Source organism: Mustela nivalis (genome assembly GCF_964662115.1).
Source record: "Mustela nivalis genome assembly, chromosome: X".
NCBI lineage: Eukaryota > Metazoa > Chordata > Mammalia > Carnivora > Mustelidae > Mustela > Mustela nivalis.
The window spans coordinates 88,742,438-88,766,148 of NC_139040.1; the positions used below are offsets into that span (position 1 = coordinate 88,742,438).

Here is a 23,711-nt window from a genome sequence, read left to right on the forward strand (position 1 = left end):
AGGGGCGGGGACTGCGACTCCCTAGGTGGTGATTGGCTCCGGAGAGTTCATCTGAGTAAACCCTTCCCGGGCGCGCAGTGCCTCCGGATGAACCCCCTAGTCCCCGCCTCTGTCTTCGAGTACCCAGTTCCCATTGGTCATCGGGCTGGGACAGGCAGTACGACAGCTGAGCTGGAGCACACGGGGAGGGGTGTGTGTGGTGTTTGGGTGTGCGATCGTGCGTGCGTGCGTGCGTGCGTGCGTGCGTGCGAGCGCGTGCGCATGCCTTTCGGAGTGTAGAATTTTTCTCCGAGTTCAACTCTTCCGGGACCGACTGCTGCGAGGGAATGAAGATGCTGCCTTAGTCGGTGGCGAAGTTCGGCGCAACAGCTGGCTGGTAGCCAGTGTCTGGCGCTGGACGCGCGCGGTGACTGTACCGTCTTCACGTGAGCTCTTTCAGTCTTGTTCAGACCTAAACTCGGTCACAAGCCTAAAGGGGCCCGTCTGGCACGGCGCCTCAGTCGTACAGATGCAATCAATCAATGGTCAGGGCGAGGTCTGTGCGCTTGGTTGGCGTCCCTACCTAGGAAGTGAAGTGTGTCAGGCAGTTAGGGGATGTGCATCGCTCTAGGTAGGTCAGTACAGATGCAGTTTGGGTACATTTGATCTTTCTGAGCCTTTTGGATATCGGAGTGGATTGTGTTCGTCATGGGATGAAGTGTCGTAGGCTGTGTGTGCCTGTATATCGGGGGGTGCGCTTTCTGAGCGCTTTGTGCTTTGGTGTCCTTGGGTTTGAGGTCTCTATGTTGGCATCTGCACCCTAGTGTGTGAGGTCTCTAAGCTGTTTGTGATTCTGGGTTTTAAGTTGTGATGTCCGTGAGCTACCTGGGGTGGGGGGGGCACTGTCTTAAGGATCTGAGCTGTTGGGAGTCTGTGTCCAAGGTGTAGGCTCTCTGATTTGTATGGGGGCTTTATCGGAAGGTTCTGTGATGTTTCCGAGTTATTTGAACTTCTGTCTTTCTCTTTTTGTGGAGGTCTTTGTATTAGCCTGGGAGGTGTCTGCATGGTTTGGGAGTCTCTCTAAGATGTGACATATCTGAGCAGATTTAATTTGTGTCCTAGAGTGCAGACGTTGGCCTGTTGAGGTGTGGGAGTTGTCTCAGTGTGTGTGATCTCTGTTGCTTTGGGGAATCTGTGACTCCAGTTGTGAGCTCTTTGTGCAGAGATTTTTGGAAGACTTTTTAGGTCGTGTTCAGTGATCTGTTTTTGTTGTTTCTATCTGAGCTGTTTGGGGGTCTTTGTCTTAGAAGTGAAATCTTTTACCTTTGTAATTTTGAGGTCTCTGTCCAGGAACTGAGGGTCTTGGAACCTGGCAGAGGTGATTCCAAAGTCCAGAGCCCCAAGTCCTGTTTGTGTCGTTGGGCAAGTCACCTGTCTCCTGAAGCCTAAATACGGTCCGCAGTCATAAAAAAAAAAAAGTGGGGCCAGTGCCTGCCCTGGAGGGTACCTGTGCAACTTAGAAGTGTAGATGTCCTGACTCCCAGCCATCCTTCCCCTAGAATTTTCTGATCACCTGCTGTGAGCCTGGGTACTTTTCTGGGAGCACATAGAATACAGAACAAAACTGATGAAGTCCCGCCTTTCATAGTTAGCCAGTAAATATATATTGACTATCAGAGAGGGGCAAGTGCTACATAGAAAGATAAGGCCAGTTAGAGGAAAGAGTTTGTGGGGAGCATGTTGTTGTTTATTCAGGGTGATGAGGGAAGGACTCCCTCACAGCGTAATGACTGAGCAGAGGACTGAGGAAACGAAGGAGCAGGCCATGGAACCACCTGCCTTGTTAGAACATCACAGGAAGAAGGTACAGCAGGTGCAGTAGTGCCGAGGGGACATCCACTGGGTGTGTTCCTGGATTTCAGGGATTCCTGTGATGATGCTCAAAGTCTTCATCACCGGGTTTGACACACAGTTCATCGAAAGGTGTCTGGTGGTGTTGTCTCTGTTTCTCCCACAACCTGTGAGAGAGAGGTGGTCTTCATCCCCTTTTCACAGACAAAGGACGCAAGGCTCCAAGAAGTACACAGAATCTGCTCTCCTGCTTACACCCGAAATTGCTAAAGGAGGGGGAAACCTTGTGCTCGGTCACGAGAGACAGAGAGAGGGCTTGAGTGTCGAAGCCACAGGGTAGATGCCATTCACACTGGATGTCAGTCAGCCAGCTCACAGAAATGATCATACGGGAATCACTACCCTCATTACCTTTCTACACTTGATAGAGGACAGGACTGAGAAAGCACAGGGGGAGAGAAGAGAGGCAGAAAGAGAAAGGTGGAGAGCAGTGAGGAAGAAAAGAAGCAAAAAGCACTGGCTTCGTGATACTGCCCAGATTTGGCCCAGTTCACCTTAATTAACTGATTGTATTGAGATGTATTCACCTCTTCCCCTCCCCTTTCTTTCCCTTCTCTTCTCTTCTCCTCTGTACCTGAGCAGTTCAGCCCTAAAGCCCTTTGCTGCTACAGAGCATGGCAAGTGTATGTGTGTAGGGGCATCCGACGCTTGAGGAGTCAGAGCCCAGGCACGGGGAGAAGGGCATCCATACATAGGAGCAGGCTCTATGGGGGACAGAGCCCACGGTGGTGAGGACGATGTCCCTGGGAGTTGGATGGGAAGAAGGCTTACTGGCTCAAGGATTCCAACTGGAGTGGAGTACGGTGGTCAAGGTCGGGGAGTGGTTCAGCAGAGCATGGGAGTGGGGGGGGGGCTCTGTTGTGCAGGTGTTATGGCTTATATCCAGTGGGATTCGTCAGCTCAGTAAATGAGGAAGGATATTGGGAGACATGACTCTCACTGAAGAAAACAATTTCTGAGGTGTTGCGTTGGGAGTGGAGTTCTTAAGCATGTGAACTCGTGCTTTTCAGTATGTACGTGTGCGTATACGCATAGATTGATAGATACAGTTGTGTGATAGATAGATATGCGTGTGTGTTGGGATGGCAGAGGGAAAGAAGAAACGAGCCTGGCTCAACTTGTGGTACCAGTAATAAGGGCCAGGTCAAGGAAGGATTGGCTGATGTCAGAAGGACACAGGAAATCTCTTGAAGGGGCTCCCACTGGAACATATTGGGGATAGTTTTGTTTTTTCAGCTTTATCGAGGTACTGTTGATATATAACATAAGTAAACTGAAGGTATACAGGGTGATGATGTGATACATGTATATGCTGTAAAATATTTACTATGAAAAGTTAGTTGACACTCCTGTTCTTTCACGTAATGACCATTTTTGTGTGGTGGTAACATGTAAGGTCTAGTCTCTTAACTTGCCATATCTAATACAGTATTGTGAATGATGGTCACCATGCTATCTATATTACATTAGATCCCCATAACTTATTCATCTTATGGCTGGAATTTGGTACCCAGAACCACCGTTTCCCCCCAGCCTCTGGCACACACCATTCTCATCTCTATTTGTATGAGTTTGCTTTTTAAATGTCCACATACGTGAGAACATGCAGTGTTTGTCTTTCTCTGTCTGACTTACCTCAGTATAAAGTCTTCAGGGTCCATCCATGTAGTTGCAAAAGGCAGGATTTTCTTCTTTTGTATATCCAAATAATATTCTGTCGTGTATCTGTAGCACATTTTCAGGATCCATGGATCCCTCCGTGGACACAGATGTTTCCACATCTTGGCTGTTGCTGCATAGAAAATCATAAAATTGGTGTTACTCCTCCAGTTTTCTTTTTCTTCTTCAAAATTATTTGACTATTCTAGCTCCTTTGCCTTTCCACCTAAACTGCAAGATCAGTCTATATTTCCTAAAAGTCCTACTGGGAGTTTCGGTTGGAATTGTATTTAAATGAGGGATCCCGGGGCATCTGGGTGGCTCAGCGGGTTAAGCCTCTGCCTTCAACTCAGGTCATGGTCTCAGGGTTCTGGGATCGAGCCCTACATCAGGCTCTCTGCTCGGCAGGGAGCCTGCTTCCCCCTCACCCTCTGCCTGCCTCTCTGCCTACTTGTGATCTCTCTCTCTCTCTCTCTCTCTGTCAAATAAATAAATAAAAAATCTTTAAAAAAGTAAATAAATGAGGGATCCCTTTGGGACCTATAGACATCTAAATTATACTGACTTTATCAGGCCCTGAACACAGTATGTGTCTCCCTTTATTCAGGTCTTCCTATGCTTCTTTCCTCAGCTTTTTGTGGTTTAGGGCACACGGATCTTGTGTACGTTTCGCTAGGTTTGAGGAGGGAAGCTATTGTAAATGGTGTGTGCGAGGGATGTCTGCTTTTTGTTTTGTTAGGTAATTTTTCGTTGCTAGCATGTAGAAATTTGCTTGACTTCTTGTGTTGAGCTTGTATGCTGCAGCAACGTTGACTGCACTTGTTAGTTCTAGGAGGTTGTTGTTGTTTTATTTCATGGGATTATCTATGTACATAATCATGTCATCTGTGAATTGAAATAGTTTTATTTCCTCCTTTCTGATCTTTCTTTTTTCTTTCCTTTGTGGAATGGCTAGGACTTCCAGCAAATATTGAATAACAGAGGGGAGGGTGGCTACCCTAGCCTCACTCCTGGTCTTTGGGAGAAAGTATGTAGATTTTCTCCATTAAGTAGAATGGACTGTGTAGGTATTTTTCCAAGATACTTTATATCCAGGTTAAGAAAACTCACTTCTGTTCCTGGTTTGCTGAATGCTTTTATCATGAATGGCTATTGAGTTTTGTCAAATGCTTTCTCTGAATGAATTGATAGGATCCTGTGGTTCTTTTTCTTTTCCTTTCTTTTCTTTTTGATACACTAATGAATTTATTATTTGACTTTTGAGAAGATTTATTTACTTATTTATAAAGAGTGAGAGTGAGAGGGAGTGGGGGGGAGGAGCAGAGGGATAGGGACAAGCAGACTCCTGCTGAGCATAGAGCCAAGGCAAGGCTCCATCCATCTCAGTACCCTGAGATCCTGACCTGAGCCAAAACCAGGAGTTAAAGCTAAAGCCTTGGGACGCTTAACTAACCGAACCACCCAGGTGCCCCTATTCATTGAGTTTTTGAATACTGCACTGCCTTTGCATTTCCAGGATAAACCCAACTGGATCATGTTGTATTACTGTTTTTGTATATTATTGAATTTGTTTTGCTAGTACTGTCTTTGTCTGATTTTGGCATCGGGGTAATGCTGATCTGATCAAATGATTCAAGAAATGTTCCCTCTCCTCTGTTTGAAGGGGTTGTGTAGAATTACTGTTATTTCTTCTTAAATGTGTGGTGGGATTTTCCAGAGAAACCGGCAGGGCCTGGAGATTTCTTTCCTGACAGTTTTTTTTTTTAATATTTTATTTATTTATTTGACAGAGAGAAATCACAAGTAGGCACAGAGGCAGGCAGAGAGAGAGAGAGAGAGAGGAGGAAGCAGGCTCCCTGCTGAGCAGAGAGCCCGATGCGGGACTCGATCCCAGGACCCTGAGATCATGACCTGAGCCGAAGGCAGCGGCTTAACCACTGAGCCACCCAGGCGCCCTCTTTCCTGACAGCTTTTAAAAGATAAAAATTTTAAATTTATGTTTGTTTTTCAGATTATCTGGGTGGGTTGGGTTTTTGTTGTTGTTGTCGTTGTTTGTTGGTTGGTTGGTTTGCTTGTTTTTGGTTGAGTTTTAATAGTTTGTGCCTTTCAAGCAATTATTTGTTTGGTCTAAGTTACCAGATGTCGGTGCACAGAGTTATTTCTTAGAATCCTTTCAGTTTCTGTGGAGTCTGTAACCCATTTCTTTCCTCATAGTCTTAAGTTGTATCTTTCCTTACCTTTCTTTCTGCCTCGGTGTGGATAGAAACTTAGGAATTTCATTGACCTTTTCAAAGAACTAGCTTTTGGTTTCACCCACTGTTCTTTTCCTGATATCTGCTGTAATGTCTGTTTCCCTTATTTACTTGCTTTGAGTTTATTTTTATTTTCTTTCTCTAGTTCTTAAGGGGGAAGCTTTCATTATTGATTTGGATCCTTGATTCTTTCTAATACAAACATTTGATGCTGTACCTTTACTGCTAAGCTCTGGGGTGGTTGCATCCTGCAAATTTGGGTATGTTGTATTTTCCTCCTTTCCGTTCAGTTCATCTAATGAAGGGTCAGTATCCAGAATATTTCCTGATTTCCCTGGAGACTTGCCCTTTGGACCATGGATTATTTCGAAGCATATGGTGTAATTTCCTTGTATTGGGAGATTTTCCTCTTTACTCTTTCTTACATATTGGAAGTTTCTCTCTTCTGCTCAGACTACATTCTCTATATAATTTCAACTGTTTTATAATTTGTAATATTTCTTTTACGACCCAGGATGCAGAGTACCTTGGTGAAACTCCCTATGCCCTTGAAAAAAATGTGTGTTCTGCCGCTGCTATGGGAAAGGTTCTGTACTTGTCACTTACATCCAGGTAGTTCACAGTGTTGTTCGGTTCATCTACATAGTGCTGATTTTCTTCTGTTCCTTCTGACACTACTGAGTGAGTGTTGAACTCTACAGCTATCATTGGTAGGTTCATTTATCCTCCCGTTCTCTCTGACCTGGCTATGTATCTTGAAGCTTTGTTGTTGGGTGTTATGCAGAGAAGAGTTAACAGAAGCAGGCCCGAGACCACTATCCTTGCAGAGATCAGCATGTTGGCCCCTACCTTGCATCTGGGAACTTGAATGTCAGAAGGCTTCCCACCATTCCCTACCCAAGCAGGATGCTTTACTCTTCCTAAACTGTCCAAGCAATACGTTTCATGCTGAACACCTGCTTTCCCTTTGGAAATCTGAAATCTTGGTACGTGCTTATGTGGAGAGTACTTACGCGACCGGCCCCCAAACCAGACCTCCCGACACGGTGTTAGTCATGCATGAGCTTCCCTGTAGACAAGATTTCGTGTGCGACATCATGATTTGTGGCTGGAAGCACAAACAGCATGACTCTACTGGGAAAGGACACTTGGAAGCTTGGACTGGTTTCCTCCAGATGTTACTTGGGTAATTTTGCTTCGTATCCCTCTGCTGTAATAAATCTTAGCCCTGAGGATGAATGACTGTGTGTGCTGAGACCTTTGGGTCCTCTTGGGGATTCCGCAAAAGGAAGGGTGGTCTTGGGACATCTGGAAGAGCGGTGGTAGCCGTGGGACTCACTAGCGAGAAGACCCTGACTCAACTAAAATATGGTGAAAGACTTCTTTGAGTAAGGGAAGGGTGATGTGGTAGAGAAGATGAACCTTTTGTGCCCCGGTGACTGTGGATGTACCCATGGTACGGAACCGCGGCTGAACTCCTGTAGCCACCTTGTGACTTAGTGCTTTATTTTCTCAGGGCCAGGGGAAAGGATACAAGCCTTCCCAGAGGTGAGCTTTGGGTCAGCCAAAAATGTTTCAGGTTTAACTTGCTCTCTCCTCCCAAGCGGGAGGAAACGAATTAGTTCCCTGAGCCAGAAAAAGCTTTCCATAAACTAGAGGCAGAGACACGGGAAGGCACTCCAGCCTTTTCTTCACCTTGCTTCCTGCTGCTGTGGCTGCCTCTCCCAGCATTCCAACTAGAAAGGCCCCTGGCCCCTGTGTGGCCACCCGGTAAGTGTCAGTTTACTGCTAGCCCTTTGCATAAGCTTTCAATGAGAGGGGGAAAGGGAGGATTTCAGAATGGCTCCGATCGTTGTAGCTCTGGATGTATTGAGAAAATTGATTCAAGATGTGAGGCGGGGCCGCTATTCAATGCAGCTGTGCTCAGCACAGAAGGGAACAACCTAGTCTAGCCTGGTCACTGTGTGAATGAGAGAGACAAAAGGGGCAGGAGGTGATGTAAACCCATTCTGAAAATGTTGAAAATTCAGGATCTCATCCTGACGGTTCCTAATGATCATGTCTTTGTGGTTATGCAATAGGTTTTTCTATGAAAATGCTCTTGTCCCTTTTGAGAGCAGCCCCTCCATACAAAGGGTTTGGAGGAGAGTAGGGGATAAGTAAAGAAACGTAAAGGTTCGATTTCAGAAAGGTACACTGATTTGTAGCAGTGGAGGAAACCCAAACCTAGCACCTGGGGAGAGGCAGAGGGAGGAAGCAAAGACATTAATGACCTCTGTTTGCCCAAACTGTTCCTGGAAACCTTTTTAAAGAAAAACTCACAGTGGGGCTCCTCGTGTGGCTCAGTGGGTTAAAGCCTCTGCCTTTCCCTCAGGTCAGGATCCCAGGGGCCTGGGATCCCAGGGGATCAAGCCCCGCATGGGGCTGTCTGCTCAACAGGGATCCTGCTTCCCCCTCTCTCTCTCCCTGCCTCTCTGCCTACTGATCTCTGTCTGTCAAATTAATAAAATCTTAAAAAAAAAAAAAGGAAAGAAAGATAATACTCGCAGTGCCATCTTTCCAAGTGTCTGTGAGCACTCTGATGCAAACTGGCTGCTGATCCCCCCACAGCTCCCCACCACACCTGCCAGAGCTCTGAGTGTGGGACAGCAGGCATTCCCCCAGTTCTCAGGCTTTGCACGCACAGCACTTCCCCGTGACCTCCTCCCTCAGAAGGAGGCTGAACTGGTGTTGTGGACAGACCATACTTTTGGAACTGACTGCCTCCAGGCAGCCCTCTGAAACCAAGGGCTCAGATGAATATAGGAAATGGACAGGGAGTCTCGGAGGGGAAGGTCCCATGGTGGGAAGCCACATCGGGGCCCTGGCGAGGTGCATCGCCTGATTCGTGTGTGTCTAGCTCTGGGCTCCCTAACAGCTGTAAACTCTGTTTCAGGAGTGTCCCGTGTGCCCTCTGCGATGACACATCCTGTGTGTGCTCTCTGACTAGCCCGACACTGCCTCAGCCTGGAAGACTTTCGGGTCAGCCTCTGCTTCCCGACCAGAGTGTGCTGTGCCCGAATTTGTGCCTCAGGCTGGCTAAGAACCAGGTTCATACAGACACTTCGGCAGTAAGTTATCTCTTTTTCTATGTTAGACTTTTATGGTTGGTTGAGAATTGTTTTAACCGGTCAAATCGGGGACCCCTGAGGGATGTAATGGAGGTGAGTACCGCAGGCTCCTGTGACCCCTGCTGCAGGGGTCTTAAGACGGAGACCTGTGGCACTTGCATCCCACCCTCCACAGCCTGACGTGCTTCAGTCTGGACATGGCTCTGTCGCGGGCTCGTCATTACGACGTGGGATCTAGCCATTCCCAGTCCCTCAGTTCCACAGGTGTGGACTGGCCTTCTGCTGAGTGTCAGGTCCTCTGGCTCGAGGGCACCAGGATGAGCGGGGTGTTGTTTCCGGCCTTCCGAGAAGGAGGTAAAACTCTGGTGAGGGAGACAGACATGGAAACAAAGTGGCAGCCGTTAAGCTGGTTTTGTTCATCCACTCCTGGCAGATCACAGGATGAGCATCTCCCACTGAATTCTTCCTGTCCTTTCCCAGCATATCCTACAGAAGATCCGTCTGGTCCGTACACTTGGGTTCCCCTCATCCTGTTTCCTCCATGTCCCGCTGCAGCTCTCGAGTGATACTGGAGTGTGGTCGCAGACTCCAAGCCAAGAAGGGAAAGGCTTTCGCTGATGTGTTTTTCCCAAACGGTCAAGGGTTATTGGTACCTTTCCAGGTAAAACCTCGTGCCAGTTTCCCTCAGTTTACGGGGAAGTTACATTTATGGAAAATCCAGTGTATTGAAGTCTCTGCAAAACAGATTTGCATCCCTGCAACTTTGCCTTCCTAAATGCCAGTACCACCCTTTCATCATTTCAGCAATCAAAATGGCCCTCTGAACTTTCCAAAATGTGCCAGTATTTTGGTTTAAATACTAAGTATGATGTGATTTGAAACCACAAGAAGACGGTCTTATGCAGGTACCCCCATCCCACCCAAAGCCTGCTATTCACAGACGAAAGATAGGAAGGTTTTGGTCCTTGTCTGCATTTGGTCAGAGGAAATAGCGTGGCAGCGTGGAGTAGGGCACAGTACCTTCCAGGAAGGATTCTGGGCACCTTCCTCTTCTGTGTGCTTCCTGTGATGAGAAAACGTTTCAGGGACAGCGGGGGTGTGAGGTAAAGCTTTGTTTCAGAGGTCACCACTGTCACGGGATGTCAGTGTCCAGGATGGTTTTGTGGTAGTCACGGCCCTTAGCTCTGGACCTGGGGTTCTCCTCATTGATGAGAAGCCTTTCCAGGTGCGGACACAGGGTGAGGGGCTGGGCTAGGGCTTGAAAACTACTGTCCTGTTTGGGACAGCAGATGAGATCACAGAAGGACAGCTGCAAGGAGAAGAGGGATACGATCTTCTAAGGTCAGGGGCAGGTTTCTGGCAGGTGAAGGGAAGACATTGGCCCCAAGTTCTGGTTGCTCCAGGCTGACGTGGAATGGAGTGTGGGTGCAAGAATGAACCGAAGGCTGAGAGGAGGTGGGGATAATAGACGCATAACCTCACATCCTATGGATTACGTGGTCCCTGAGAAAAGCCCATGCTGTCGTGGGAGCCAAATGTCATCTCCTGTCACCCCCGCCACCCACTGGCCTGGAAGAGAATGGTTTTGAGATAGACAGAACCCTTCAGGGAGAAAGGCCAGTGGGGTCATGGTGTCTTCTCAGAAAATCCACTGCCCTATCCCTGTTTTGACTCTCACTCCGTGTGTTCTTTATGCCCTGTCATCTTGCCTGCTTTCAGGCTGGTCTTCTCATGTGTGTATCTGTCCAGAAAGTCAGTACGTTGGAGACAGGCTTGCTCCCAAAGGGGCTTCATTCAGTTCTTGAGTGTTTCCTAGGCAGAGTTAGAAAAAGCATCGCAGATTCTAGGGCACCGTTGCGGCCACACTAAGTGAGATTCACTGGGTGCGGATCACAGCATGTGCATTTTTTTAAGAGTTCCTGGGTTCTGACTCATGTGGACAGCTTGTCTGGGAACTACTGGAGCAGGGGAATGGTGCTATTTTTCTTGCCACCAGGCTTCTCTCTCCTTTGTGAGGGTGCAGAAGTGACACCGGTTTTTGGTGCCTTCTCTAAGGAGGCTCTGAGAGAACTGTTTCCAGAAAGTCTCCAGAATCCAATCCATTCGAGCTTCTGTCTGCGTGATTGCGATTGCACTCACATTTCTGTTTACTGTGTGCTTCCATGCCCTGCAACCAGTTAGTGGTCTGTGTTAGCCGTTATTCTATATACTTTGCAATGGCCATTGGAGCTTACCACTGACTGAACAAACACACAGCAGGGTGAGTTTTCCACAATGCCTTCAGACCCGTGCCTCCAGCCCTCACAGCTGGGCGACACTGAGCAAGCTGCTTAACATCTGAGAGCCTCGTTTCATGTAGCAACATGGAAATACTAGTTAATGCTAAGCGGAGCTGCTTCTTGGGGCAGTTTAGAGCACTGACTGTGTTAAGACAAGGAAAGTTGTCAGGACAGTGCCTGGCATGTGGAGAGCTGTCAGTGAGTTCTAGCTGCTGTTCCTGATGTCATTCTCACATTTCCCTGAAGCGTTTTCCAGACGCGTGGTGTCAAGATTACCTCTGACTCACTGGAGGGACTTGGCACTCTCACGTCAGCAACTCAGAGACTCCAGAGTCAAGTCGGGGGTGGGGGTGGGGTGGGTGCCCAGGGGAGGGCGTGTTTTTCCTTACCATAGTGAGTGTTCGGCCAACCTTATGGGTTATTATGAAGCGTGAATGGAAACTTCTCTAGGAAGTTAGGACAAATGACCTGTTCATACGTCTTACAGGATGGTTGGAAAAGTAAGTGGTCACGGGATAAGGACAGAGCACACGTCTCTGAATTTGCATAATCATGTCAAAGAGTGAAATTTCAAGGCCAGGGACCCTCACTATGTGGCTTCTTTTCTTGCTGTTAGTTCTATTGAATCCACTTCTGCATCAGATGGTCACAAGTGAACCTGGGAAAGATAGGAAACCGTTACTAGTCAAATTGTCATCGGCAAGACTTTATTTCTCATGGAGTTTTCACCTGTCCAGTTTTATTGTATGGATTTTTCTCTTCCACTAATACTCATTATTCCTTTAACAAAGGCTGATGTACTAATATTTTCGGAGCTCTGTCCTGAGGAGATGGTAAACAGTGTTTTTGGAGAGTCTGAGGAAAGGGGCAGTGGGGAGGGAAAGGCGGAGGGTGAGGTGAAGGTGTGCGGGGGGAGGGGGCGGGGGCAGAAGGAGAGACGTCATGGCAAAGAGAAGGGGAAGGATGAGGGGCACAAGCAGAAAGATGTAAAGAGACATAGGAGTAGAGGCTCACACGTCAGGAGGCTTCCTATAGGCTTGGCATTGTTTTTAGCTCTTTCTCTACAGATAGAAGTTTAAAAGTCATTTAAAAGTCTCTTCAACACTGGGAGGTAAATACTTTTAATGTTAACATCCCCTTTTTACAAACCAGAAAACCGAGACACGTAGAGGTTAAGAGGAGGGGAAATAACTTCCCTGAAGCCACCTAGCCAGCAAGGGCAGAGTCAGGGTTGTACCCAGGTCAGAGAGAAGCATAAAGAGACTTGGGATTTGCCCCTAAACTGCAGTGCACCTCAGTGTCCAGTGTCCTCTGGCTCAAAAGGCAGGTGAACGTGTGCAGTAGCTTAATCTGATTACATTGCATCTGGGTATGGATTGATCCTGATGTCTCCTCAGTGCGTGAAACACTGGGGGGTGGCAAGTCACTCTAGGCACATCAGTAAGTGGGTACCTGGTTCATATCAAGGCCTGTACATGTGGACGTCACCATCATTATGATGATGGACAGTAGTTTATGGTATAATGTTGGGAAGTAAAACAACAGAGAAAAGAGTGTAGATGACCTCCCCGCTCCAATCTCATTTTAAATCATCATTTTAAAAAATGTATAGAATGAAGACTGGATGACAGTACACCACATGAAGTCATTTTCCCTAAGTGTGAAAACTCTTAGATAATTGGCAGATAACGTTTTGTTCGCTGTTGGATGTGCTGTATCTTCTCTGTTATTGCACAACCAGTGTTTCTGTTACACGTTTTTTTTTTTTTAAGATTTTATTTATTTATTTGACAGACAGAGATCACAAGCACGTAGAGAGGCAGGCAGAGAGAGAGAGAGGAGGAAGCAGGCTCCCTGCTGAGCAGAGAGCCCGATGTGTGGCTCGATCCCAGGACCCTGAGATCATGACCTGAACCGAAGGCAGAGGCTTAACCCTCTGAGCCACCCAGGCGCCCTCTGTTACACGTTTTAAGTCATTTTGATGAAGACTCCAGCTTTGATATCCTTGCCAGGAGAAACACCAGTCAGGGCATTTAGTGGAGAGAGGAGATCTGTGGTTCAGTAGAGAGGAGCCGTGGGGGAAGCAGAGAGCTTTGGGCGGAAGGTTAGCTAAGTCTGCAGTTGCTGTGAAATCACCCCAGAGGATACCAGCCAAAACCAAATCAAACCAGATAGCAGCTTGCATATCCCGAGGAGGAGACAGTTGCGCCATTGAGAGGAGTATCTGCACGAAGATTTCTTAGACTTTTATTCTCTGTTGGCCCCTGTGGTGCAGCCGGGCGACGTGTGGTTCTTAGGAGGCAGTACTTCTCTGCGCTGGGCTGTGGGTGAGAGCAGCAGCCTCACCTGAAGCATTCTCCTTTTGTGGGCCAGTTGGAGTACTTTCCTTGATGTCTGGAAGCCGACGGATTCAGAAGAGAAAACAGAAAATACACAGCGCATCAGTTAGATCCAGTTCTCCTCCAACAGATCCCTACATCGCAAGTGAGCCGCAGGCACAGGTGTTGTAGTCATTGGTTGGGAATTAGCAGGTTGGGTTGGGAGGCTCGAAGAAGAAACATGGAAGTGAATAAAAGGTGCGAGAACACCTCAAGAGGGGACAAACCGCAGCCATCCTGTTTTCTGGCCTTGCTTTTCTGCTAAGAAAATCGTGTGCTCCGTTACTGTGGGGAGAGGGCATCCTGGCCCGAGGTCTGGGAAGGAATCACTGCAAGTGGTGATGAGTATTCTGAGGACCCACCATCAGCGGTAACAAGGGGACACTGAGTGTGTGAAGGCGCAGAGGCCTCTGCCTTTACTATAGACTCAAAGCTCTTTAGCCCTGCTGAGAGTCATGCTGCTTCACCTTACAGAAGCTCAGAGCCACCATCTAGCAAAGCTGCTGGTGCTTCTCCACATCCTAATCCAGCTCGGGGTGTCCGCCCAGCTGATCTGTCACTGATCTGCAGGAGCGTAATGGTGACCGTGTGTGTTTGTGCACAAGTGCGTAACAGGCATAAGGAGAGAGACTGTTCATTTAACTGTGATTCACCGAGTTCCCGGCCACTATCTGGACACTGTGTTGGGTGCCTGGGAGATGTAGTTAGTAAAGACACTTCCCTGCTTTTGTGCAGTTTATGCCAAATCATCAGAGAGTAGTTAATCTAACCATCATACAAAGAAACATAAAAATTACACCTGTGATTAGTGGTACAAAGAGGTGCACTTTATGGAGGTATGACTGATAGGTAGAGCTGTATGTATTTCATGTGTACAACTTATACGCCATCTCTGCCATCTAGGACATAGATGGAACCATCACCTTCCAGGGTTTCCTCCTGCCCCCTTTGTCTTGTGGGTGTGGTGATTATATTCTTATCATTAGTGGTAAGAACACTTAACATAAGATCATCTGGTAGTGATTTTAAGTATACAACACGGTTATCATCAGCAAATGGCATGGTGTGTGCAGTAGAACGCCAGAATGTATTTATCTTGCATAATTACAAGTTTGGACCTTTGACTGTCACCTCACGGTTCACCCCTGCCCCGATCCCTGGCAACCATTGTTCTGTGCTCTGCTTCTAAGAGTCTGTTTTAGATTGCATATACAAGTGAGACAATGCAGTGTTTGTCTTTCTGTGTCTGCTTTATTGTACTTAGCCATCATGCACCCCAGGTTTGCACGGCATGCTCTTATCCATAGAAAACCCTGAAGACTCTGACAAAGACCACACCAGACCAAAACAATGGTTAGAACTAACGAGCAGATTCGGTAATGTTGCTTTCATTTTTAAAAAGAGTTTACTGGATGTGAGATTGTTGGTTGCTGAGCATTTTGAATGATTATCCCCCTCCTTCTGTCCTCCGTTTTTTCTGCTGAGAAATCTGCTCTTTATCTGATTGGCTTTCCCCCATACGTGAAGGGTCCTTTTCTCTTGTTTTCAAGAGTTTCTCCTTGCCTGAGGCTTTCAGCATCTTTTACTGTGATGTGTCTCAATCGCTTCTCATTTATCCTGCTCCGTGTTCTGGCACTCTCCCGCATCTCGGTGGGTGTTCTTAAGAGTGTCCCATATTGGGACGCCTGGGTGGCTCAGTTGGTTAAGCAGCTGCCTTCGGCTCAGGTCATGATCCCAGCGTCCTGGGATCGAGTCCCACATCGGGCTCCTTGCTCAGCAGGGAGCCTGCTTCTCCCTCTGTCTCTGCCTGCCATTCTGTCTGCCTGTGCTCGCTCTCTCCCCCTCTCTCTCTCTGATAAATAAATAAAATCTTTAAAAAAAAAAAAAAAGAGTGTCCCATATTTCTCTGCAGCTCCGTTTATTTTCCGCACTTGTTTTCCTCTCTTTCTTCAGATTCTGCAGCCTCTATCTGTCTTTCTTCAAGATGGCTGAATCTTTGGCAGTTCAACTACCGTCGATCTCCTTGAGTGAATTTTTTTACTTCAGTTATTGCGCTTGTCAACTCCAGAACTTTGATTCGGTTCTTTTTGGTAATTGTTCTCTCTTTATTGTTATTCTCTGTTTGATGTGACATTTTCATCATACCTTCCACTACTTTGATTGTGGTCTCCTTTTGTTCTTCGGACCTGTGTATAACAGCAACTTGGAATACCTTGTCAAATCTGTCATCTGGTCACAACCATAGGCAGTTTCTGTGGCTCACTTCTTCATACTTTCCTGTTTCTTTGCATGTATCCCAGGTTTTTTATCCTTGTCTGGAAACCTGACAATCTAAACTAGTCCAGGTGCTACACTGTCTAAAATACTGTAGCAGTTCTGGGTTCTGGACCATCCCACCCCTTCCCGGGTTTGTTACTGCTATTTGCTTGTTTAGGTGTTTAGTGTCTGGCTGGTTCATTTAGAGTCTGTTTTCACTCCTTACTCTCCCCCTAGCCTCGCCCCCATCCTAGCTGTGTTATGCTTCAGATTTTACTCCTCAGGGAGAGACGACTCGGGGATGCCCACTGTCACCCTGCGGAGACTGGTTCGGGCAGGGCTCTCTTGGATTGTCTCTTCCTCGGACCAAACCCCGCTGTTCAGGTCTACTAAGTGGGGGCCGCTTCTGCTGTTTTCAGCAGTACCTGGCTATGTTGCTTCGTAATAGAAACCTGTGAAATCCCTGCTCCTTTGAAGGGCTAGCTGTCCACGTTAGTGTTAAAGATCTTTTTTTCTGACCCCAAGCAGGCTCCTTCCAGCTGTCTCTTCTCCCTGATTGTCTCAGGTAATCCAGCCAGCCTACAGTTGATCCTCTACGTTCAAGAATTCCACCAATATGCTATGGGTTGCCTTTTCCACGGGCTCCACTGTTTTGAGAGTGCCCCTGGGCCTAACCTTCAAAACACTGATTTGAAAATGAAAAATTCATTCCTCTGGGAGGAACTATCTGCTTCCAAACCTCTGAGCCACAACTCTGTAGTTGGGAAGTGGGGACGATGGTGGCACATGGTGGCATGCTTCTCCTTCCTGTTTTTTAGTGTGCTACTTTGTAGTGTGGCTTTTTACAATGTCTGTTTTTGATTGTTTATGGCTGGTATATAGAAACAATGGACTCTATGGTACTGAAACTGTACTGATGTTGTATTTTGTTACTTTGCTGAACTGGCCTCTTATTTCAGGTAACTTTTCTGTGGATTCTTTTTAGGGATTCAGGTTTGCCTGTGACTAATGACTGTTACATCTTTCTTTCCTCTGGACTTTTTTATCGGCTGGAACAGGCAGTAAACTATTGACTAGAAGTGGCAAAAGTACACACACTTGCCGTGTTCCCTGTCTCAGAAGGGAAGCATTCACACCTTCAGGATTCGTGGTTATATTAGCTTTAGCTCTTTCTGTAGCTGCCAATTATCCGTTTAAGGATGTTGCCATAGACTGAATGAATACTGCCATCTCCCCAACATTCATGGTGAAGCCTTTCTCCAGTATGATGGTAATTGGAGGTGGGGCCTTTGGGAGGCGATCAGGTCATGAGTGTGGAGCCCACATGTGTGGTATGTGCACCCTAATAAAAGGGACCCCTGAGCGCTCCCTCAGCCCTCCTGCCATGCGAGGACAAGAAGTCAGCAGTCTGTGTGGCAGGAAGCAGGGCCTCACCTGATCCTGAATCTGGCTGGCACCTTGATCTTGGGCTTCCCAGCATCCGTAAGTCTAAGAAATACATTTCTCTTGCTTTTTGTAAGTCATCCAGTCTGTGGTAGTTTTGTTACATCCGCCCTAAGAGACTAAGGTAGAAATCCCTCTCTATAGCTAGCTGCTTTGCTAGGCGTTTTTATCAAGTACGTTTTAATCAAGTGCTTTTTATGCATCTGTTGAGATGCTCATGTATTTTTAGTCTGTTTTATGGTCAGTTAGAGGGATTGATTATCAAGCACTCAACCCATCTTGAAGCTGTAGAGCAAATGCCATTTCACCATGGTATTTTATCTTTTGTACGTATTGCTGGTTTCAAACAGCTAATATTTTGTTTTGGATTGCTGCATCTGTGTTCATGAATTACATTGCTCTTGTTAGCCTGAAAAGTAAAACAGCCAGTTATGTTACCAGCAAAAATGGGTTTATTCAGGAATAGCAGAGAATTAGAAAATTGGAGCAAGCAACCTAAGGCAAAATCCTAGGCAAGTCCAACAAACAAAGGAGAAGAACGTTATTTTGTGGAGAAGGAGGAAGTTGGGAGGGGTTGTTTGGAACAAAAGTCCATTGGAGAAACAGCAAGAGTTCAGAGTGATGACAGTTGCTGGCTGGCTGAGTTGCAGGAGTAGTCCCTATCTCATAGGTGATGCCATGTACATCTTGGCCTGTTGGGGCCAATAACTGAGGTTCTTTCATGTTGATTATTCTTCTGTTGGCTCTATAATGGACAGCCCTTCCTGTAATTGATGTTGAGCAGTATGGCTCTCCCTTCTAGGCTCTGGACTCTACTTTATACTGATATTTCCCTTTTTTTTTTTTTTTCACACTCTTTAATTTGTATTCTTAAGAGATGGTGTCCTGCTTTGGTGTCAGGATGTGGCTGGCTCTGTAACATGCTTTAGGAAGTTTAACTAAACTCTTCTTCAGTTACCTGGAAGCTAGAATGTAAACAACGAAGCCGCTTAAGCCTTAATTTTTTTGTGAGGGAACGGTTTTTATTTTGTGTTTGATTTATTGAATTCATTCTCTTTGACAGATGTAGGGCCATCTGGGTTAACGACTTTTTTTCTTTTTAAGATTTTATTCCTTTGAGACAAGAGCGCGAGCCAGTGCCCGAGAGAGCGAGCGTGAGCCACAAGCAGGGGGAGAGGGAGAAGCAGACTCCCTGCTGAGCTGGGAGCCCGACCCAGGGCTCCATCCAGACCCCGGGATCATGACCTGAGCTGAAGGCAGACACTTAACCTGCTGAGCCACCCATTCATTTTTACCAGTCTGGCTAAACCTATTAGATTTACTGATCTTGTGAAGGAACCAGTTCTTAGTCTCATTGATTCCTTTGTATTGTAGCGATTCTATGATTTCTACTAAGGTGATTTCTTTTCAGACCTCCATTAATTCTTTTTCTCCTTGCCTTGGGTTTAAATTGATTTTGCTTTTGTAATTTCTTAAGGTGACAGCTTAGATCATTGATCGGAGACGATTCTTCTTTTCTAATATAAGTATTTAATGATAGAAATTTCCCTCAGTGCATTGTTTTAGATTCACCTCACAAATTTTGATACACCGTGTTTTCCTTTTCAGCTTCTTGCAGTTTCTTCCTTGATCCCCACGTGACTTAGAAATCTCATTTAATTTCAAAACATTTTGTGGTTTTCTGGATAGCTCGCTGCAACCCATTTCTATTTTAATTCTTTGTGGTCCGAGAACCTAGTGTGTGTTTCAGTCCTTTAGACGCCGAGATTTACGTTATGGCACAGCGTATGGCCTGTCTTGGTGAGCACTGCCTGTGACTTTAGAAGAATGTCAATTCCACTGTCTTTCTGTAAGTATCAGTTAGGTCATTTCTGTGGGGAGTCATGCTCAGGTGTTTCCATAGAGTGTCAGATTGTATTGTCCACTTGTACTTTCAGTTGTGGGCAGGAGAATGCTGAAGGCTCTCATTATAACCAATTTGTCTTTGTTCTTGGTTTTATCAGTTTTTACCTCTTGTGCTTTAAAAACGCATGCACGTTCATGATTTTTTCATCTTCTCGATGACGAGACCTCTATTTTATTACGTCACTCTGTCTCTTCCCTTGTGATGATCCTCATTCTGAAGTTTACCTGGTGTGATAGTAATTTAGCCCCTCTAGCTACTCATTTGATTCACGTTTGCTGGGTATATGTGTCTCTGTGTGTTTGGGGTGCAGGCACAAAATACCACAGACTGGGTGTCTTATACACAAACTTATTTCTCACTGTTACGGAGGTTGGACATCCGGGATCAGGGGCCCACCTGGTTGGGGTCTAGTGAAGGCCCTCTTCCTGGTCACAGATTTGTGGTCGTGCCCTCACATAGTGGAAAGACAATGTGACAATGTGAGTGGATCTCTCCAGAGCTTCTTTTATTTAAGGCCCTGATCCCCTTCATGTGGGCTCTGCCCTAGGACCTACCCCTCCCGAAGGCCAGCCTCCTAACACTATCATCTTTGGGGGTCAGGCTTTAACGTAAGAGTATTGGAGGAGACACCTTCCGACCATAGCAGTAACATTTTCCATTCACTTACTTTTAACTTATGTATGTATTTATGCTTAAGTGCGATTCTTTTGATAGTATGTAGTTGGGTCTTGCTATTTTTACCTGAAGGGACAAATTAGGACTTTTAATTGACATGCAGGCAGTGTACATTGAGTGTGTTAACAGTTTACGTGTACATCTGCCATCTGGCTGGCTGTATATTTCTATCATATGTGTTTTTTATTTAGATTTTCCTATTCCCGCCATAATTTTGGATCAGTTGAGCATTTGCTGTTATTCCATTTTATCTCCACTGGCTCCACTGTTGGCTTACTAGTTAAACACCTTTAAACAGTCTTTTCAGATGGTTGCTCTAGGGTATACAGTGTATATTGGTGCTTCTCGCACCATGCCTTCAAATGATATTCTGCCACTTCATGTACACTGTAATAATCATACGACTGTATACCTCTCCTTCTTTCTCCCATCCTTGGTGCTGTGGTTGCCTTCAGTGTCTTAAACCCCGCAATATATTGTTCCTATTGTTACTTTCGATATTCTCTTCTAAAGAGATGAATTACTAGAAAAAAAATTCGTATTCACCCATGACTTTACCATGCCCAGCCCTGTTCAGTTGTCTGTATAGATCCTGATTTTCTTTGGTTATCATTTACCTTCTTCCCGGAGAACTTCCTTTCACATGTTTTATAGGGCAGATCTGTTGGCTGTGCCTCTCCTCAGCTTTTTTGTTTGCTTTGAAATTTCTGTTTCACCTTCATTTCTCAAAAGCATTTGCATGAATCTGAAAATTCTGGGTCACGGCGATTCTGATGAGTAAGTAGCCGCCATCCTGTTTGTTCCCGTGTATGTAACGTGACTCTCTTCTTTGCTTTTCCCATCAGAGGGTGTCAGTGTTGGTGTCTGAGTCAGTCTTTCCGCTAGTCAAGTTGGACTTCAGTTCTGTTGTTGCAATAGTTGGTTTAACCCTACCGTAAACTAGATTGATACACAAAAATCAGTTCTATTTCTATACATGAGCAGTGAATAATCCAAATAAGTAAGAAAACAATTTCATTTACAATCGAGGCAAAAGAATGACATATTTAGGAGCTAATTTAACCAAACAGGTGTGAGAGGTACACACTGAAAATCACAAAACGCAGTTGAAAGAGAGGAAAGCATACTGAAATAAATGGAAAGACCTCCTGTGTTCATGGATTGGGCACTTGATGTTGTTAAGTTCGCGACATTCTGCAGATTGATCCAAGAAGCATTCAGCGTAATCCCTATTGATAGTCTAACTGCGGTGTTTTAGAAATTGAGAGGCTGATCCTGAAATTCATGTGGAAGTTGCGGGGACCTAGAATAGCTTAAACCATCTCACAGGAGACAACCAAAGTTGGAGGACTCACGCATTCCGATTTCAAACATTATTTCAAAGCTCCAGTAATCAACATGGTGTCGTACTGATGTGAGGATGGACATAGAGATCAACGGAATAGAATTGAGGGTCCGGAAATAACCCATACTACTATGGTGAGTTACTTGTTGGCAGCAGTGCCAAGACAGTTAGGTGGGAAAAGAACAGCCTTGTTCGCAAATGGTGCTGGGACAACTAGGTGCTCACATTTAAAGAAATGAATTTGAATCTAAACGTCACACCACAGGCAAAAATTAAGTCAAAAGGGATCAAAAAATGTGAGAGCTAAAACGATCAGGCTTCCGTAAGAGAGCATAGGAGTATATCTTTGTGACGTTGGGTTGGGTGACGGATTCTTAGCTATGACGCCAGAGCACAGATAGTAAATGCCAAATGGATATAAATGAACTTCATCAAAATTAGGAAAAACATTTTTGCTTTAAAGGACACCACAAGAATGTGGAAAAACAAATACAAAGAATGGGAGGAAATATTTGTGTATCGATAAGGGTCCAGTGTTCCGAATGTAGAAAGAATTCTTACAAATTAACAGTAAAAGGACAGCCCAATTAAAAATGGGCTAAGCATTTGAATAGACATTTCTGTAAAAAAGATATACAAATATCCAAGAAGGGCATGGAAAGGTGTTCAAAAATATTAGTCGTTAGGGAAACAAAACCTGAAAGCACAATGAATTACAACTTACCACCCACTAGTATGGATAGAGTTTCAAAAATGAAAATAAGAAGTGTTGGGGAGGATGTGCAGAAACTGAAATCCTCATACATTGCTGGTGGGAATGCAAAATGGAACATCTGCTGTGGAAAATCGTTTGGCAGCTCCTCAAAAAGTTAAGCAGAATTGCTGTCTGACCCAGTTATCCCACTCCTAGGTGTATATTGAAGACAAGTGAGGACATAAGCTCTCGCAAAAACTTGTATACGAATGTTCCTGGCAACCTTAATCACAACCGTCGAAGAGTGCAAACAACCCAAATGCCAGCCATGTCATGAGTCTATCACGTGTGGTGATACCATATCGTAGAATAACGTTCAGGCAAAAAAGAATGGAGCCGTGATACTTGCCACAACATGGATGAATCCTGAACACATTAAGCTGAGCGAAAGAAGCCATGCTCAAAGGCTGTTTGATGTGTGATCCTAATTAGTGGAAATACCCAGAATGGACAAATCTGTGGAGACCTGAAGCCCAGTAGTGAATATCCAGAGTTCCTGGGAGAGGGGATTGGGGAGGGACTGCTAATGGTAAAGGGTTTGTTTTGGAATTAGATACTGGTGACAGTTTACACAACCTTGTGCCTGTACAACTAAAAAGGGTGAATTTGACGGTACACGACTTGCAGTTCAATAAAATGAAAAAAAAATTAAATGAAAGCAGTACGTACCTTTGAATAGGTGTTTGGCCATTTTTAGAAATGCAGTTGGCTACACCCAAAAGACATAGTAAGCTGTTCAAATCTTGTAGCCGGATGAGGTGTGTCCTTCTCGTCCCTGTTACCCGTATTTACAGACTGCACGTGCGCACACATATACACGTACCGACCCTGGTTGACGTGGGAGTACTTCTTACATGCTACTCCCCATTTAAAAATATATATAAAAGTAAAATAAAAGCAAAATAAAGCTCTCTGGCCAGTACAGATTTGCTCCTCTCATTCCGTTTCAAGGCCAGTGGGTGCTCCATGGTATGATACGAACACGTCATCTCTCATTTCCCCTTCCAAAGGGTGTTGACTACTAAGGGCCATTTAGAGTTTCTTTCCCCCAGAAATTTCTTCTTGTCATTATACACACAGCTCTGTGCCTGTGTGAATATTTAAGACCAGTTGGTAGCAGTGGAGATTGCTGGATCAGAGGTTCCTTCAGTACAGAAATGTCTCTGAAGTACTTACTTGTGGACCTGATACTGTTCTAAATGCTGGGGAGACATCCCAGAAGACGCACACGTGCGCTTCGTTTCATGAACTGAAATTGTACTGAGGGTGGGGACAGGGTGGAATCAGATTTTGATAGATGTTGCCACAGAGCCCTGCGAAGTTCTTTTACCAATTCATGCTTCCCTCGGGGTGGCTGGGGTAACAGATGCCCCTTTGCTGGCCACCTCAGCACCCCATTCATGGAGCAGGGGCTGTTGCCAGGAGGCTGAGCGCTTTCTCCCAGGCTGCCTACAAGATCATGGAGTCTGCAGCTCGAATGATGCCTGTGGGGATTTTATTTTAGATTATTTATTTATTTATTTATTTGACAGACTGAGATCACAAGTAAGCAGAGAGGCAGGCAGAGAGAGAGGGGGAAGCAGGCTCCCTGCCGAGCAGAGGGCCCTATGTGAGGCTTGATCCCAGGACCCTGAGATCATGACCTGAGCCGAAGGCAGAGGCTTTAACCCACTGAGCCACCTAGCCGCCACTCCCCCCCCCCCCCCGCCCCACCACCGCCTTGGGGATTTTAAGAGTAGTGAGACTGATTGGGGCACATGGATG

The 23,711-nt window shown here is 45.8% G+C and overlaps 1 protein-coding gene across 5 annotated transcripts in view; it reads left to right on the forward strand.

The window, feature by feature from the left end:
• The first annotated feature begins 261 nt into the window (after positions 1-261).
• Positions 262-23,711, forward strand: part of FAM156A (family with sequence similarity 156 member A) — a 41,422-nt gene continuing 17,972 nt past the window's right edge. Inside the window, exons 1-5 of one of the 5 annotated variants that reach the window (XR_014307179.1) lie at positions 262-425; positions 8,737-8,911; positions 9,392-9,572; positions 21,233-21,327; positions 22,104-22,600. Coding sequence is in view for 1 of the 5 variants with exons in the window: in XM_082717558.1 (XP_082573684.1) it covers positions 6,857-6,987; positions 8,737-8,911 (306 nt within the window). In the remaining 4 variants the exon portion in view is untranslated. Of the gene's footprint in view, positions 426-6,315; positions 6,512-6,628; positions 6,988-8,736; positions 8,912-9,391; positions 9,573-21,232; positions 21,328-22,103; positions 22,601-23,711 lie in introns of those variants that run through there. The other 4 variants (XR_014307180.1, XR_014307181.1, XM_082717558.1 and 1 more) reach the window with 4 other exon arrangements.